The following is a 15,958-nucleotide window of genomic DNA, read 5'->3' on the forward strand; positions in this document are numbered from 1 at the left end:
ATTGATATGAATTCTAGCTATACCAAAGTCTGGGATCATAGGTTTCATCTCGTCATCTAATAATATTTGTTCCTTGCTTTCAAGTCTCGGTGAATAATTGTCATTCTAGCTTGAGTATTCTTTGAGATATCGAGGCCCTAAGTAACCCCTTCAATGATGTCAATCAGTTTTCTCCAATCTAATAGAAAGCTTCTCATTGGGTCTATGTCAAATTATTAGATAATGAAAATTAATAAGTCGGTCATTCAATTATCATGTGGCCAATAAAGAAAAAAGATGAAGAAAAAAAATGCCCAAATATTTAAAAAGACACCTTGTACATGCAGCAGGAACAGCCTTGCTACAATATTAATGTCAAAATTTTGAACTCAAATGGACCCCCCACATAGAAAATACAAAAAGAAGTTACAACACACATAATTAATTTGACTTTCAAGTGTATGTACATACGTGTCTACATGCATGCATGCAGTAGCCTTTTACAAAACAAAAATGCAAAATGCATGCACGCATGCAATTATAAAAGGCCAAGAATTGTTGTTGTTTCCAACCATAATATTTCAAGAGACCAAAAAATGATGAGGAGCAAATACTCTCTAGTACTACTACTGTTGCTCTCGATCATTGGGGTGGTGCTTCTCAGCACTACTGCCTCACTAGCTGACCACCATCAACAGCCTTCCAAGCCCGGGCCTTCTCTGAATTTGGCCAATGATCATGCCGTCAAAGCCGGATACTGGTATTACCAGAGCGGCTTCCCGGTGGCCAGCATAAGCCCCACCCTTTTCAACCATCTTTTTGCTGCCTTTGCTTATGTCAACGACACCACCTACGAAGTCACCTTTCCTCCCGGTTATGAGGGCATCTTTCAAAACTTCACCAAAGCCGTGCACTGCTCACAGAACCCTTATATTAAAACCTTTTTATCCATCGGTGGAGAAGCCTCTAATCCTTCCATCTTTGCTTCCATGACTAGCAGTAGCAGTTCCCGTGAAGCATTCATAAACTCCTCCATTGATGTAGCCAGGACCAACTTCTACTTTGGCCTTAGCCTCAACTGGCAATATCCCTACACCAGCGATGAAATGACCAACCTCGGCTTACTCCTCACTGAATGGCGAGCTGCCCTGGAGGAAGAGGCCAACCGCACTGGCTATGACCGTCTGCTTCTAACAGCCGATGTCTTTTACTCCTCATATTTTTGGCCGTCCTTGGAATATCCCATTCAGGAAATCGTAGATAGCTTGGACTGGATAAACGTAATGGCCTACGACATTCATACCCCCATTTCCTCACCCAACTTGACTGAACCGCCTGCTCCATTCAACAATCCATTAATCTCTCGATTTAGCATCGAGTACGGCGTCGGTGCTTGGATCAGCTCAGGTGCAGTTAAATAACCATTTATCTCAAAAATTTAAATTTTTAAAAATAACAAATTTAATTATTTAATCTATATTCCATATCAACGTACAGGTGTGCCAAGAAACTTCATAGTCCTCGGCCTTCCATTTTATGGTCGCAGTTGGATTCTGGTAAATGAAAATAACCATGAAATACTCTCACCCGCCCGGGGACCGGTGCCTGGATTAGACCCCATATCTTATAGCAAAATCGTGACCATTAAGATACCTCCTGCCGTGGCAAAGTACGATCCCGCATATGTCACGAACTATCTCTATAATGGATCTACCTGGATTGGTTACGATGATACGCATACCATCTCCATTAAGATTGGACATGCAAAGCTCATGGGATTGCATGGTTACTTTGCATGGCATGTGGACGACGACACTGCTGACTGGGCTCTTTCAACTGCAGGTAATTAATTAATTAGTATGAATTAATTTGGTTATGACTATATATTTCTCTTTGGATTTCTAGTCTTCATTATTCTAACTTGTAACGTGTAATTTTTATTGTTGTCGAAGCTTTCCATGCATGGGACGCGGATGATCATGAGTTCTTGCTTGGAAGCGCTTAGCTTGTATTATCAACAATATTAAGGCCAGTAATCAGATATGTCGTACTTGTTTAGAAGCTTCTATTATCAGATGTATTGGCAGGCCAATAATCCGACAAGCGTGAATTTGTACTTTGTAACATACATGCTTGTATGATATATCTACAATAAGGCCTGTATCAGATCTGTCGTGTTAATTAAGAAGCTTGTATTATATATCTACATTAATAAGGCCAACTATCAAATATGCTGTGTTTTAATTAAGGCAATTATCTTAGTCGGATGTGATGTGTTATTTGTAGTATAAATACTTGTTTTTACAATATTCCAAACCACGCCACATTAATTGGCATATATATCTATATATATATATATATATACCTCAAACTGATCGACTTAACACAAGCCAGCTCTTTAAAAGGTGGAGGGCTCCTGCTAACCTCATGAACACTAGTCCAAACACGTGTACGGGTCTTCCTCAACCGCCTCTTCAAAGATGTTTACAGGTGGACGTGTGAGTTCACAGCTCAAGAAATATAAATATCTTGACCTTAGTCGTGTGTGAAGTGAGCTCCATTTACATTTAAAAATTCATTTTTATATGCTAGTAAAGCAGCAATCACAGCGCATGATTTTCAAAAAAAGGTTTGTTTATAAAATATTATAGCCGTTTTGTTTTAGAGAGGTGGTTTATACATAATAGTAAAATCAAACTTTATTTTCCTTTGCTTTTTCTTCTCTACATATATAACTTCATACTCTATAATATAAAGCGAGTAAAACAATTTAATAACAACACATACATATCATAAACATTTATTTATTACATTCTTTACATATTTTGTTAGGCAGATTTCACCCGCCTAATCACAAATTTGGTAATATTCATTCCCCCCTTTCTAGCATTCGGGTGCTAATTAACTGTTAAAAAGTTTACAATTTTATAGGTGAATATGTGAGTCCACTATTCAGCAAGTCTAAAACATCATGACCATACATGTATTGAAAGGGCCTCATCTTAATGCGGCGGAAGTATATTATATCTCTTAACAAAAATTTAATATTTACACAACCACCAATTATAATAGACATTTATCAGGAGTAATGCTAAATGTTTCACTTATGTCTCTTTCGTGTTCTCCCAAAATCATCTTTGAATATGTTATAGATTATTATTAGATTTTGATTTTAAGGTAATTTTAAAAGTCATATCAATTTTGGAAGCACACAAAAGAAATTTGTAGCATTACTCATTTATCAGGTCGATCTTGCCAAAAAAAAGAAAAGAAATATAAAACATGATAAATGTATTTGCTAAACTAAAGTCATATGTACACCTTTTTTAAAAGATCCTATGTGGTTTGGTTATGATGTATTAAATGTATTTATAGTTTATTAAGGACTTTGGAGTACTAGGTTTAAATGTCTTTACAATTTAATTATGTGGATCAAGAATTGTTAGATGGTGATTTAATGATTTATGAAACATAATAAAGAATATAGATGTCCTAGTTAATCTGTGAGAATTTTTAAAGACAGATACTCATGAAAGTTTTAATAAAAAGGTTGTGAAATCTGGAATCTGGGCGTTACATGTATATTTCCCAAGTCCTCCACGCTCATCATGCTACAAGTTCTGAGATTGTTGCATCATTATTAGAACAAATTTCATGCTGCAATGTGGATTTAGTTTCGTCCTCTTCATCTGTTTTCCTTGAGCAAGCTGACTTTTTTGGAATTGTTAGAGCAGCAGTTTCATTTTTTAGCATTGATGAAACTTCTAACATTGATGGCCGGTCATTAGCGTTTTCCTGAACGCATAAAAGAGCTATTTGTATGCATGTAATTAATTTTCACAATGAAAGTGTGTCATCCAGAGTAGAATCCATAAATTCCATGCCTTTATCTAAGATCCTCAACAGATGGACCAAGTACTTTTGCCACATTAGACAACAAGGGTTTCTATTTGCAGTGAATCTATCAGGTATAACTTCAATCTCACAATGGATGAGGGAGATGATGACAAGTAAAATCTCTTGCCTAATATGATTGCCCAGATGAAAAACACCCACAGAAATATTGAGGTGGACCAAGCTAATTGAATATGAATTAAAATGGAGTTGATACAAAGTAAGATGCACCCATAATATTTACCCCTAACATAAAGGAAATAAGATTAAAAAAAATAACAACAGCAAGCATAAGAAGAAGCAAACAAGCACCTGGCAGTTCTGAAATTTTTTTTGGAAGTTGCAATTTCTGAATAGAAACAATAAAATTAGTTTAAGTGTACACTTCATCTCAATCCTGGATTACCCTATCATATTAAACAGCTTTTCATCTCAATTATGGAGGGTTTTCCGCTTCAAATCCCTATTGCACATCTCTCTATGTATGTTTTTTCTGCTTGTCGTTTAAGGTGTGAGCATAAAGAATCACAGAGTGTATATTGTAGCCCAGTGCTACATATATACATACATCTATAACATAATGTATGTGTACACGCACATATATTTGTATATTATCATGAAACCATACCCCAGATCAAATTTTTTAGGAAAGGACAGATCTAAAGGATTAGAGTCTCAAAACCATTACAGAGAAACCTCAAAACCTGTAAAAATGTAGAAAGGAGAGGACTAGAATAATAAAATTTGACTGGAACTCACAACTTAATGTTTTATAAGAAGAATCACACAAATGATGACAGTGATGAAATGGTACTTGCTCTAATCTGGAAAACCTAAGCAAGCATATTGCATTTCTGAGAGGCAGTGACATAAACAAAAAACTGGGACCAGAAAGACTTCAAGTGTCCACTCTTGCACTCTTGTACAGACCCTTCTCCCAAAGAGAGGAAATCAAGAAATGCCATAATATCATTGGCCATTTGACGGAGTACATGTGTCTACAGCCAATTTATTATCTTTATTAATTATGTTCTAGTCCAAGACAAGTGGTAGTCCATAATGAAGGAGTCCTTTCTTTACACGTGGATCACTACTTGTCCAAGTAGTAGTGTTTTACTTTCTTTTCGTTTTCCGTATCAAAGTAGAATAAGTAGACAAGTCAATAAAAGCTATGTATTCCCTACTTTCAAGAGCAGTTTATGAGAAATTTTTTGCTTATTCATGTGAGTTGTGATTACTCTGTTTGATGGTGAGATTCCATCCTTTTTGGTGAGAAGCGAATCCTTTTATTTGTCCATTATTTTGTTTGTTAACAATTTCTACAGCTTCCCTGCGTCAATTTTGGTATCAGAGCCCTAAATTTGATTGCTTTCCATAGTTGTCGACAATCCCTCTAGCCAACCTGCACATCCCATAGAAGCCATCCTACAACACCAGAGAAAACCCAAAAAAAAAAAAAAAAAAAATTCCTATCCGTGTTTTTTTTTTTTTTTCTCCTTTTCATTAAAAAAAAAAAGGGAACAATCCACCAACACCACCTTCCACACCACATCAAAAACCTACAAAACCCAACTTTCCTAACCACAAACTCACAACAACTAATCTCAAGGCACACAAGCTAGTTGTGTTTTTTCCCCAATTAGTTGCTGCAACATAACACTGCCAAATATTTATATCCTCACATATTTATGTTTCTCCATACCCATACTAGCGTCAATTTGGTATCAATACAACCATGACTACCCGCAGTGGGCAACCATTCAGAGGGAGTCGTTTGTCCCAACAACAACATGATTTATTGATTAGATTGGTTAACCAAGTGGACTCTATCCAAGCGAATGGAGATTATGTGGGACCATGTGTTCAATAAGCCTAAGAGCTCTAGAGAAAAACCCAAGAGGGAAGAGGCTGAAGAAGGTAAGCTCAAGGAGACTGACGACAATCGAGAGAAGCTCGATGGCGGTGAAGACCATCCCCAATACACCATGTCTGGCAACAACTCACGCAATCAACCACTTTACCCCAGGTATGAATATACTCCACATACTCAATTTCCCCTTCATCTATTTTCGGAACGCATATATGGACAATTCAGAGAGTCGAATGGACGACGCCACAAAGAGGGTAAGAGTGGAGGTGTCAAACTTCCATGGTAAAGTGGATCCTTATGCCTTCCAAGATTGGTTGACTTCATTGGATGATTAATTTGAATGGTTTAATTTCACATCTAAGCACAAGGTACGTTTTGTTAAGATGAAACTAAACGGACAAGCACGTGCATGGTGGCATAGTGTGGAAGAGCAACTTCATCAACTACGTTGAGCTCCCATCCTAGATTGGGAAGAGATGAGGTTAAAACTCCAAGAGAAGTACCTACCAATTGATTATGAGGAATCATTATTTGAAGAGCTCCTAACCCACCGACAAGGCAACATGATAGTGGATGAATACACTAACCGATTCCATGAGCTCAGTATACGAAGCCAAGTTTTTGAGACAGAGAGGCAGTCAATAGCCCGTTATATGACTGGACTGGACTGGACTTCGGGAGGATATTCTAAGAGAATTACTCACTGTGCAGTTAGTAAGTGTTGATGAGGCTTATCAAATTGCCATCCACATTGAATAACAGAATAGAGGTACAACAGGGAGACGTACAAATACAAGGTGGAGCAATACCACTCCTCGAGGCCCACAATATCCTATTGCTAGGGCTGCTGTCAGTGGGGACAGATTTGCAACTCGAAACATAAGTTTCAATGACAAATTCCTGCAAGAATGTGAAGACCGAAAAGGAAAAGCTGTAGCGGGTGCGAGACCAGAAAGAGGGAAAGATGATTGTTATCGATGTGGAGGAAAATGACATTATGCTGTGGTATGCCCCACACAGGAGCCTAGACCTGTGCTATTATGCAAGGATGAAAGAGATGCTGAATCTCAAGAATTTCCACACGAACAACAAGGTGAAGAGGAAGCAAAACTAATTGAGGATCGACTAGAAGGCTTAGATCTTCCTTTATGTGTGATCAGACGCATGTTGATAGGATAGAAAGTGGAGGAGCCCAGCGGAGATGAATGGCTTCGAACCAACATTTTTCACACTCGTGTCAAATACAATGGTAAGGCATTAAACCTAATTATAGACAATGGGAGTGGAATGAATGTCATATCTCAAGAGGCTGCAGATAAATTAAAAGTCTCCTTAGAAAGACACCCAAAACCATACAAGGTTAGTTGGGTTGACGACACGTCTATACCAGTAAAAAAGAGATGTTTGGTGTCGTTTTCTTTGGGACAGAACTATAAAGATTCTGTATGGTGTGATGTAATTCCAATGAAGGCATGTCATATCCTTCTTGGAAGACCGTGGTTATATGATAGGCGGGTTCATTACGATGGTTACTCTAACACTTACTCGTTTCCGTTTGAGGAGCGTAAGATTGTTTTGCAGCCTATGAAAATAGAGGAGTTTGAGCAGACTAGACTAGAATCTAGTCGTGTATTGACCATGTAAAAGTTTGATGATGCATGCCAAGATCGTGGAGTAGTTCTCATGTTGGTTGTAAAAGCTATACCAAACGAAACAAGGGTCGACTCAGGTGCTCCCTTAGAAGTTTGACAACTCTTGAAAGAGTTCATAGATATTTCACCTGCAGACTTGCCAAAAGTCCTACCTCCCATGCGCACCATTCAGCATGATATAGACCTAGTGCCAGGATCTATACTTCCAAATTTACCCGCTTATAGAATGAGTCTAGAAGAACATAAAGAAGTGCAGCAACAAGTCCAAGACCTCTTGGATCGTGGAGTTATTCGGGAATGCCTCAATCCTTGTGTTGTACCCGCCTTGCTTACTCCAAAAAAAGATGGTAGTTGGCACATGTGTGTTAATAGTCGAGCTATTAATAAAATCACTATCAAGTATCGATTCCTGATCCCTCGCCTAGACGATATGTTGGACGTACTACATGGGTCTGTTATTTTTTCCAAGATTGACCTACGAAATGGGTACCATCAGATACGTGTTCGCCTGGGAGATGAATGGAAAACTGCCTTTAAGACACAAGATGGGTTGTTTGAGTGGCTAGTCATGCCCTTCGGTTTGTCAAATGCTCCAAGCACATTCATGCGGGTTATGAATCAAATTCTTAAACCATTCATTGACAAATTTGTAGTGGTTTATTTTGATGATATACTAGTTTTCAGCCCCAGTCTAAAAGAGCATCTAAACCACCTAAGGCAAGTATTTGAAACTTTACGCTTTGAGAGTTTTTTTTTTGTTAACCTCAAAAAGTGTTCTTTTGCCTAGAGCCAAATTATATTTCTAGGATTCATTGTTTCAGCTAAAGGATAGCCGCTGATCTAGAAAAGGTACATGCCATACTTGATTGGCCATCACCCAATAATATTCATGACGTAAGGAGCTTCCACGGGTTAGCTTCTTTCTATCAGCGTTCTGTGAAAGGATTTAGCTCCATCATGGCACCCATCACCGAGTGCACTAAGAATGGAGCAATTTTATGGACAGCAGCTGCCCAAAAGGCTTTTGAAGTTGTCAAAGAGCTCCTTACCAATGCCCCCATACTTCAATTGCCCAACTTTGAGCTTCCTTTCGAAGTATCCTATGATGCCTCCCACTCAGGCATTGGTGGTGTGCTCAATCAAAATGGGCATCCTATAGCTTTTTTCAGTGAGAAGCTTAATGATCCTCGAAAGAGATATTCTACCTATGATTTGGAACTATATGCGGTAGTCCAATCACTCAAGCATTGACGGCATTACCTTATTCACCGAGAGTTTGCATTATTTTCTAATCATGATTCTTTGAGGCACCTTCAATCCCAAAAGCATCTAAATGCCAAACACGCATGATGGGTAGAATTTTTACAACAATACACGTTTGTGCTCAAACACAAGGTTGGTACCGAAAATCAGGTCGCTGACGCTCTTAGCCGCAAGCCACTTTTATAACTACCCTTGCTATTGAAGTCATGGCTTTCCAAGAACTGAAGACCCAATATAAGTTGGATCCTGACTTCGGGATTATATATAATGTACTGTGCACGCAACCACACAAACCGCATGATCACTTTTATCTTACGGATGGCTATTTGTTTAAGGGAACTAAACTCTGTTTACCGAAAACATCCATTCATGAGTTTGTGATCCGCGAACTCCATTCCGGAGGACTAGGCGGACACTTTGGTTGAGATAAGACAATATCACTGGTGGAAGATCGTTTTTTTTTTTTTTTTTGCCAGGATTGCGAAAGCAAGTTGCAAGTGTAGTTGCCCAATGCCGAACTTGTCAACTATCAAAAGGTAATCGTTCCAATGCAGGCCTATATAGTCCTCTCCCAATACCTATTGCTCCGTGGATAGATCTTAGTATGGATTTTGTTTTAGGTCTTCCAAAGACAGTTCGGGGACATGACTCTATTTTCGTGATTGTTGATAGATTTTCAAAAATGGCACATTTCTTAGCTTGTTCTAAAACTTTTGATGCTTCCCGGGTAGCATCCTTGTTCTTTGCCGAAGTAGTACGTCTCCATGGTCTTCCCAAGACTATTGTTTCGGATGGAGACGTTAAATTCACCAGTTATTTTTGGAAAGCTCTATGGGCCAAAGTGGGTACAAAGCTTAAATTCTCTAGTGCTTTTCACCCGCAAACTGATGGGCAAACAGAATCTATCAATCGGAGTCTTGGAAATCTACTCCATTGTTTGGTGACTGACCACCATGCCACATGGGATCTGCTCCTGCCACACGTAGAATTGCCTACAATTGTTCAGTTAATCGTAGCATTGGGTTATCCCCATTTGAAGTTGTCACAGGAGCCAAACCTAAAGTCCCTATTGATTTATCTCCATTACCCATATATATTCGAGTTTGTGAGGGTGCAGAAGATTTCCTCAAGCATATGCAGGAGACACATACAGAGGTTCGCAAACAAATAACTCTTAGCTCTGAGAAGTATAAACAACGAGCAAACTTGCGTCGTCGTCATGTGGAATTTAAGCCAGGTGATAAAGTATTGATTAGGTTACATCCGAAGCGATTCCCTCGAGGAACTTTTCAAAAATTGCATCATCGATGAGCTGGTCCATTCATAATTCTGCGACAATTGGGGCCTAATGCGTATCATATTGATCTTCCTCCAAATCTTCATTTTTAAGTCCTATATTTAATGTTGAAGATCTTACTGCCTACTCTGGGTAGTTGGATGACCCAACCACGGATCCAGTCCCCGTAAATGTTCCTACCTCTATCAAACCTCAGGAAGAAATAGAAGATATTCTGGAGGATCAAATTGTCTCTACGAGACGTGGAGGTTATCATAAATTCTTGGTTAAATGGAAGAACCGCCCCCTTTTGGATTGTTGTTGGTTACAAACCGAGGAAGTACAACGCCTGAATCCAGACCTCTATGAGCTCTATCAATCCCGTTCGGCGAGTTCTTTTTAAGCGGGGGGGAACATGACGGAGTACATGTGTCTACAGCCAATTTATTATCTTTATTAATTATGTTCTAATACAAGACAAGTGGTAGTCCATATTGAAGGCCGGAGTCCTTTCTTTACACTTGGATCACTACTTGTCCAAGTAGTAGTGTTTTACTTTCTTTTAGTTTTTCGTATTAAAGTAGAATAAGTAGACAAGTCTATAAAAGCTATGTATTCCCTACTTTCAAGAGCAGTTTATGAGATATCTTTTGCTTATTCCTGTGAGTTGTGATTACTCTGTTTGATGGTGAGATTCCATCCTTTTTGGTGAGAAGCCAATCCTTTTATTTGTCCATTATTTTGTTTGCTAACAATTTCTACAGCTTCCCTGCGTCACCATTACCTCAACAAGCATCCTTGCTCTCTTCTTCAATTTTGCACCAGGTTCACCTTTATCAAGCTTTCCTGAAGCCAAGGCAGTTTCCTTCCTCACTCTCTTGCCAGCAACTGGCTCAACCTCTTCCTCATCTCCATCCATTCCAACTGCATCATTAAACTCTTTTTTTCTTATTACAGTTCGGATGGGGACACACACACACACATTTGAGAATTGATCTTATCACCTCATCCCATTATTATATACGCTATTAAAACAAAGGCCACAACTTATACCCTAACTAAAATTAAAAAAAAAAATCCCGTGTAAACTAAAAATTGACAGCTTTTACATGCATGGTATAAGTTAATACTCCCTTTGTCCAAATCTAAATGACTCTTTTTATTGGTTTCATTTCATGACTTGATTTGAAATGGTACGACTATTAATAAAAAGATAACAATATCACCCTCTTCCTAAAATGTCCTTCACTTTAAATTAGAGATGAAATAACCATTAATAAGAATCTTTAAGAAAAAAGGTAAGAATAATAGGAAATTGAAGATGTAAGAAATTTCACTTTTAGAGAGTGGACATATATTTTACATCGTCCCAAAAAGGAGAATAAGACACTGAAATTGGAACATGAGTATATTAATTATATGTGCAAGCAAAGGTAAGCATAAGCTAATAAAAATTTAAATCAACATTAAAAAAATGCTCAACAATAAGTATCTAGTGACAGCTTTACCAATGTCGTAATCCACATGAGACTGAGCAATTGCAATATCACCAAAATCTTCTATATCATCTTCCTCTTCAAGTTCATCATAACCCTCAACATATTCTATCTCATGTTCCTGCTTATTCCAAGAACCAATAAAAGGGTATTTAATTATCTGAAAGCTCATTCTCAATATATTCTTTTTATTATGTAACACATGCTATATTTTTCACTCAAGACAAAATATGCTAACTTAAGTATCGGAGTGTCTCCAGCTAAGGCCAAGACCCTTTGACACTCTTGCTAGTTTGCAGGCAATCAATTGCCCGACAAGTCGTACCAAAAACTGCATCAACATACTGTATTTTATCGTTTGGGTTTGTTGTAGGGGTACCCACCCCTTTGTTGTTCGATCTCATGTAACTTGCTTTCCCTTATTTGAAAAAAAAAAAAAAAAAACCTAAAATTTTGAAATCACGCGTAGTCGCATACTTTCATCATCATTTTTTTTTTTTTTTTGAAGACGGATAGTTTAAACCAACAAAATGCGGATGGAACACAGATAGTTTGCTACTCGATCTGTAGGATTACATTCTTACAGCTTGTTTGAGATTGCGTTTGAAGGGACTAAAAGTATTTTTAACACTCAAAAAGTCCGTTTGAAAAAAAAAAAAAAAAAAAAAAAAAAAAAAAGTAGTCATTTGGTAAAAAAAATAAAAGCGCTTTTAAAAGTTTAAAAAGCCTAAAAATGGTTAAAACACACTTTTGGCAAAAATATAAAAATGAAGCTTTTGTCCAAAAACACTTTTGTACTTAAAAGCTCTATTTTTCATACGCAGCCCCAAACACTCTCTTTGTTATAAAACGGCGCCGTTTTGTCCCATATATATTCATCACTTTTGAAAAACCCTAGCCTAACTCAGATCAGATTCTCTCTTGCCATCAAAGACCCAAACGCCGTGGTCCGTGACTTTCGGCTCTCAGATCTTCCGCCGGGACTCCTCTAAGATTTTCCTGGTATTACACTATTACTCCTCTCCTCTCAGAGTCTCTCTCATTTTTTGCGTTCTTTTAGTTTTTTGTTTATTTTTACGGACTATATCTCTGATTGGTTTTGCTGCTTTTTGGTATTGTGGTTGGAGGTTTTTATGGTATTCTGAATTTACATAATGCGATTGATTATAAGTTTAATTTTGGGACACTCTTGATTTGTTCTCTAGATTTTTCATTCTGAACTTCTATTCCACCCTTGAAATTGTAACACCAACACCGTTCTCCACCGCCCACGAATACTCCATGGACGCATCCACGATGCCAGGCCAGCGGTCACCATTAGATGAATCATCACATCGCCCTTCTACAATTACTTCTTCTCCTTACGACATCCTTTGTTGCATGCCTATATTTAAGGCCGTGGATTCTCATAAGAAGTTGATTTCGAGATGGTATACAATTAAAGTTGAGGCCGACTGTCCTCTGAAGGTCGATAGTGAAGATAGTGAAGAGATCTTTCCATTTTGGGAAGGTGAACTACCAAATTGCTCTAGCTTTGCAGCCATAGCCCCCGATTTGTATTGTTTCGGTGGCAAGCGTCACTTTCATCCTGATCGTAATCCATCGGTTTCTGCCTATGCTTGTAAATTGGACGTTACCCGTTCATCTACGGAGTGGATTCCTGTTATGCCAATGAAATATCCTAGACTCGATGCTCACGTCTTTGCAGTAGACGGTAAGTTTCATGTGTTGGCTGGAGATATGACTAATTCTTGTTCAAACGGCCTGGAACTTGAGGTTTTTGACCCGTTGACTCAAAAATGGGAAGAAGTGCCTGATGATCCTCCACTTCCGGTGCAATCTAAATTTATTTCTGCAGCTCTTGAGAATCCAAACCGGATTCTCGTTGCCACAAAAACAGCACAATGTCGTCGTTTTTCAAGGACTTTTATGAGTACTTTCTATGCATATGATGTGCGGCGTCGTTCCTGGGAGAAGCATGCTGAGCGCAAGGTAGATGCCAGATGTCCTCTGGGATATAGCGGAAGGGCCGTAGCTGCAGTAGGTGATACGCTGTACTGGTTAACAGACGCCACAATGTTGCTTTCCTACAACTTAGCGCAGGACCTGTGGCTCAAAGGGAGTCTGAAAGGTGTAGGGATATCATTTCTTGATAAATATGATGACCCCTACAAACCTGGTTTCGTTCATCTGGAGAACCAAATGTTCTGCGTTTTGCAGTGTGCATTATCTTCTTCTGAACTTGAGTGTGTCACTGTTCATGTTGAGCCCACGTCGAGGAAGAAGTTGGTTATATCGGTAGTTGCTATCCGGAAATACGTGACGGAACTCCCCACCTCCGTATCGAAATGTCTTTCGCTGTAAGATTCTTGCTTTATTTCTCTCCATATTCCTTTATTTTTTCCCAAACACAAACATTTTCTGTGCACATTTTGGCTACTACGCACTAGTTTTGGTATTCATTTTTATGTCTTGTACAATGAATTTCTTAAATAGGAGCTATTAACTGCTAGCTTGTATTTGATTGTCAAAATAAGCATGTTTGCAAAGAACTTTCTTAAGAACATATGCTTTTTAAACAAATTAATGGGGGAAAGGAGATGGTTAATATAATTGAATATTTTGATTCTTAGTTTTTGAGTTGGATGAGCAATATAATTTTCAATTTTTTCCAAATGAAAATGTATGGACATCTTTTGCTATTTTCTATTTTTTTTGTTTTTGTTTTTGTATGACGTTTTCATTAAGTGAGGAGGAGAAAATTTGTGAGTTTAGTAAGAGGCCCGAAGGACTCTAGATCTCAATTACATTAATCAAGTGATAGGCAGAAAACCTTTCTCAATAAAGCATATTGTCTCATTATGGTATTAATAGTTTGAGGGTGTTGCACACCTACTTGTTTGGATGTCGAACATGTTTGGTATTAAAATTTTTTGCAGAAACGTTCGTGGACATGAAGTTTTAGCTCTCTGCAAGATCTTTAGAAATTAGAATCTACAATAAACGTGTGTTGACATAAAATTTAGATATCTACAACATCTTAGCAGTCTTCAAATTATTAAGAGACAAACATTCATCAAAAGTTAACCTACGACCCTCTTAATGTAGTTCTTGAGCATGATGCATTTGCAAATATGTAAATAGGACTCATGGTGCTTCCACCAAATTTTTCCCTTAAGCATGCACTAGGAGGAGCAAATTTAATATGCACATAACGTTACTGTTGGTTATTTGTGTAAGTGCTAATGGGTTTTAAAATTGCAGGGGTAAGCATGAGGTACAAATTAGCGAAGAAGCCAGCCAGGCAAGAATCAAACAAAAAAAATATTGAAGCACGGGGAAAGAGAATTATAATTCTAGGTTGCTTTCTTAATCTCTTATGTTTTCATGTTTTTCTTGTGTGAGAACTGTTATTCACTCACGTTAGCTTGGTTTGATTTGATGAGGGCACTGAAAACATGTATGCACAAAAATAATTTTTATTTTGTGATGAATTTTAATTTAAAGTTATTTGTTGAGGCTCCCCCATATAGAAATTTATTATTGTTTTTCTTTCCTTTTTTTCCGGTTAGCTTTACCTTTGGCCCCACTTTTTCGTACAAGAACAATTTTGCTTGTTCGACAAATATTTAGTTAAAACTTAATTAGATAAAAAAACACTAGCTACCAACTTTTTCAAAACACTTACCTCTGGCTTAGTATTTTAGCTATTTACTTTCATTTTTTCATTTAAAATACTTTTTTGAGGAAAGTCCACATAACCCCCTCAAACTACCACTCAATTGACAATGTCCCCCCCAAACTACAAAAATTGTCAATGTTCCCCCCAATGACGAAATTATCCTTAGTAAAATATATAAACAGAAATACTAAAACTTCTAGAAAAAAAACCTAAAACTAACAAGAAAAAAAAAAAAAAATCCAAACTTGGCCAATTTTTTCTTTTTTAAAATCAATTTTATAAAAAAAAAAATTTTAAATTTCGATTTTATTTTTTATAAAAATTGAAAATTTTCGTTTTTTTATTTTATTTTTGTTTTATAATTTTATTTAAATAAAAATTTACGTTTAAAAAAAATAAAATTTTCGCTTAATAAAATGAAAATTTTTTGTTTTTTAAAAATAAATTAAAAAAATAGTTTTTTAAAAAAATAAAAATTTCCGTTTTAAAAAAAATAAAATAAAAATTTTTGTTTAAAAAAATTGGTTTTTAAAAAAATATTATTTTTAAATTAAAATTTTTCATTTTTAAAAAAAATCAATTTTTTTTTTTAATTTATAGGGGTATTTTTGTCTTATTGAGAAATTTATAGGGGCATTTTTGTCTTATTGCTAGTCTTAGGGGGGACATTGACAATGTTTTGATAGTTTGGAAGAAACATTGTCACAATTGAAAGTTTTGAGGGTACATTGTCAATTGAGTGGTAATTTGATGAGGGTATGTGGACTTTACCCTAAAAGAATAAATTCCATATCTTAATTCGAAGTAAAAATGAAGAAAATATGTGAAGATCTGAAACTATTTCAT

The 15,958-nt window shown here is 37.0% G+C and overlaps 2 protein-coding genes across 2 annotated transcripts; both read left to right on the forward strand.

The window, feature by feature from the left end:
* The first annotated feature begins 575 nt into the window (after positions 1 to 575).
* On the forward strand, positions 576 to 1,984 carry LOC132185571 (class V chitinase-like). Its single transcript, XM_059599332.1, has 3 exons — positions 576 to 1,386; positions 1,477 to 1,821; positions 1,932 to 1,984. Exons 1-3 carry the CDS (start codon positions 576 to 578, stop codon positions 1,982 to 1,984), a joined length of 1,209 nt encoding a protein of 402 aa, XP_059455315.1.
* A 10,345-nt stretch (positions 1,985 to 12,329) lies between these two features.
* On the forward strand, positions 12,330 to 14,945 carry LOC132185764 (uncharacterized). The gene is made up of 3 exons (XM_059599542.1): positions 12,330 to 12,432; positions 12,636 to 13,790; positions 14,695 to 14,945. The coding sequence occupies exons 2-3, from the start codon at positions 12,712 to 12,714 to the stop codon at positions 14,759 to 14,761; spliced, it is 1,146 nt and encodes a 381-aa protein (XP_059455525.1). The 5' UTR covers positions 12,330 to 12,432; positions 12,636 to 12,711; the 3' UTR covers positions 14,762 to 14,945.
* Positions 14,946 to 15,958: the final 1,013 nt, after the last annotated feature.

This window comes from Corylus avellana, chromosome ca6 (assembly GCF_901000735.1).
Source record: "Corylus avellana chromosome ca6, CavTom2PMs-1.0".
NCBI lineage: Eukaryota > Viridiplantae > Streptophyta > Magnoliopsida > Fagales > Betulaceae > Corylus > Corylus avellana.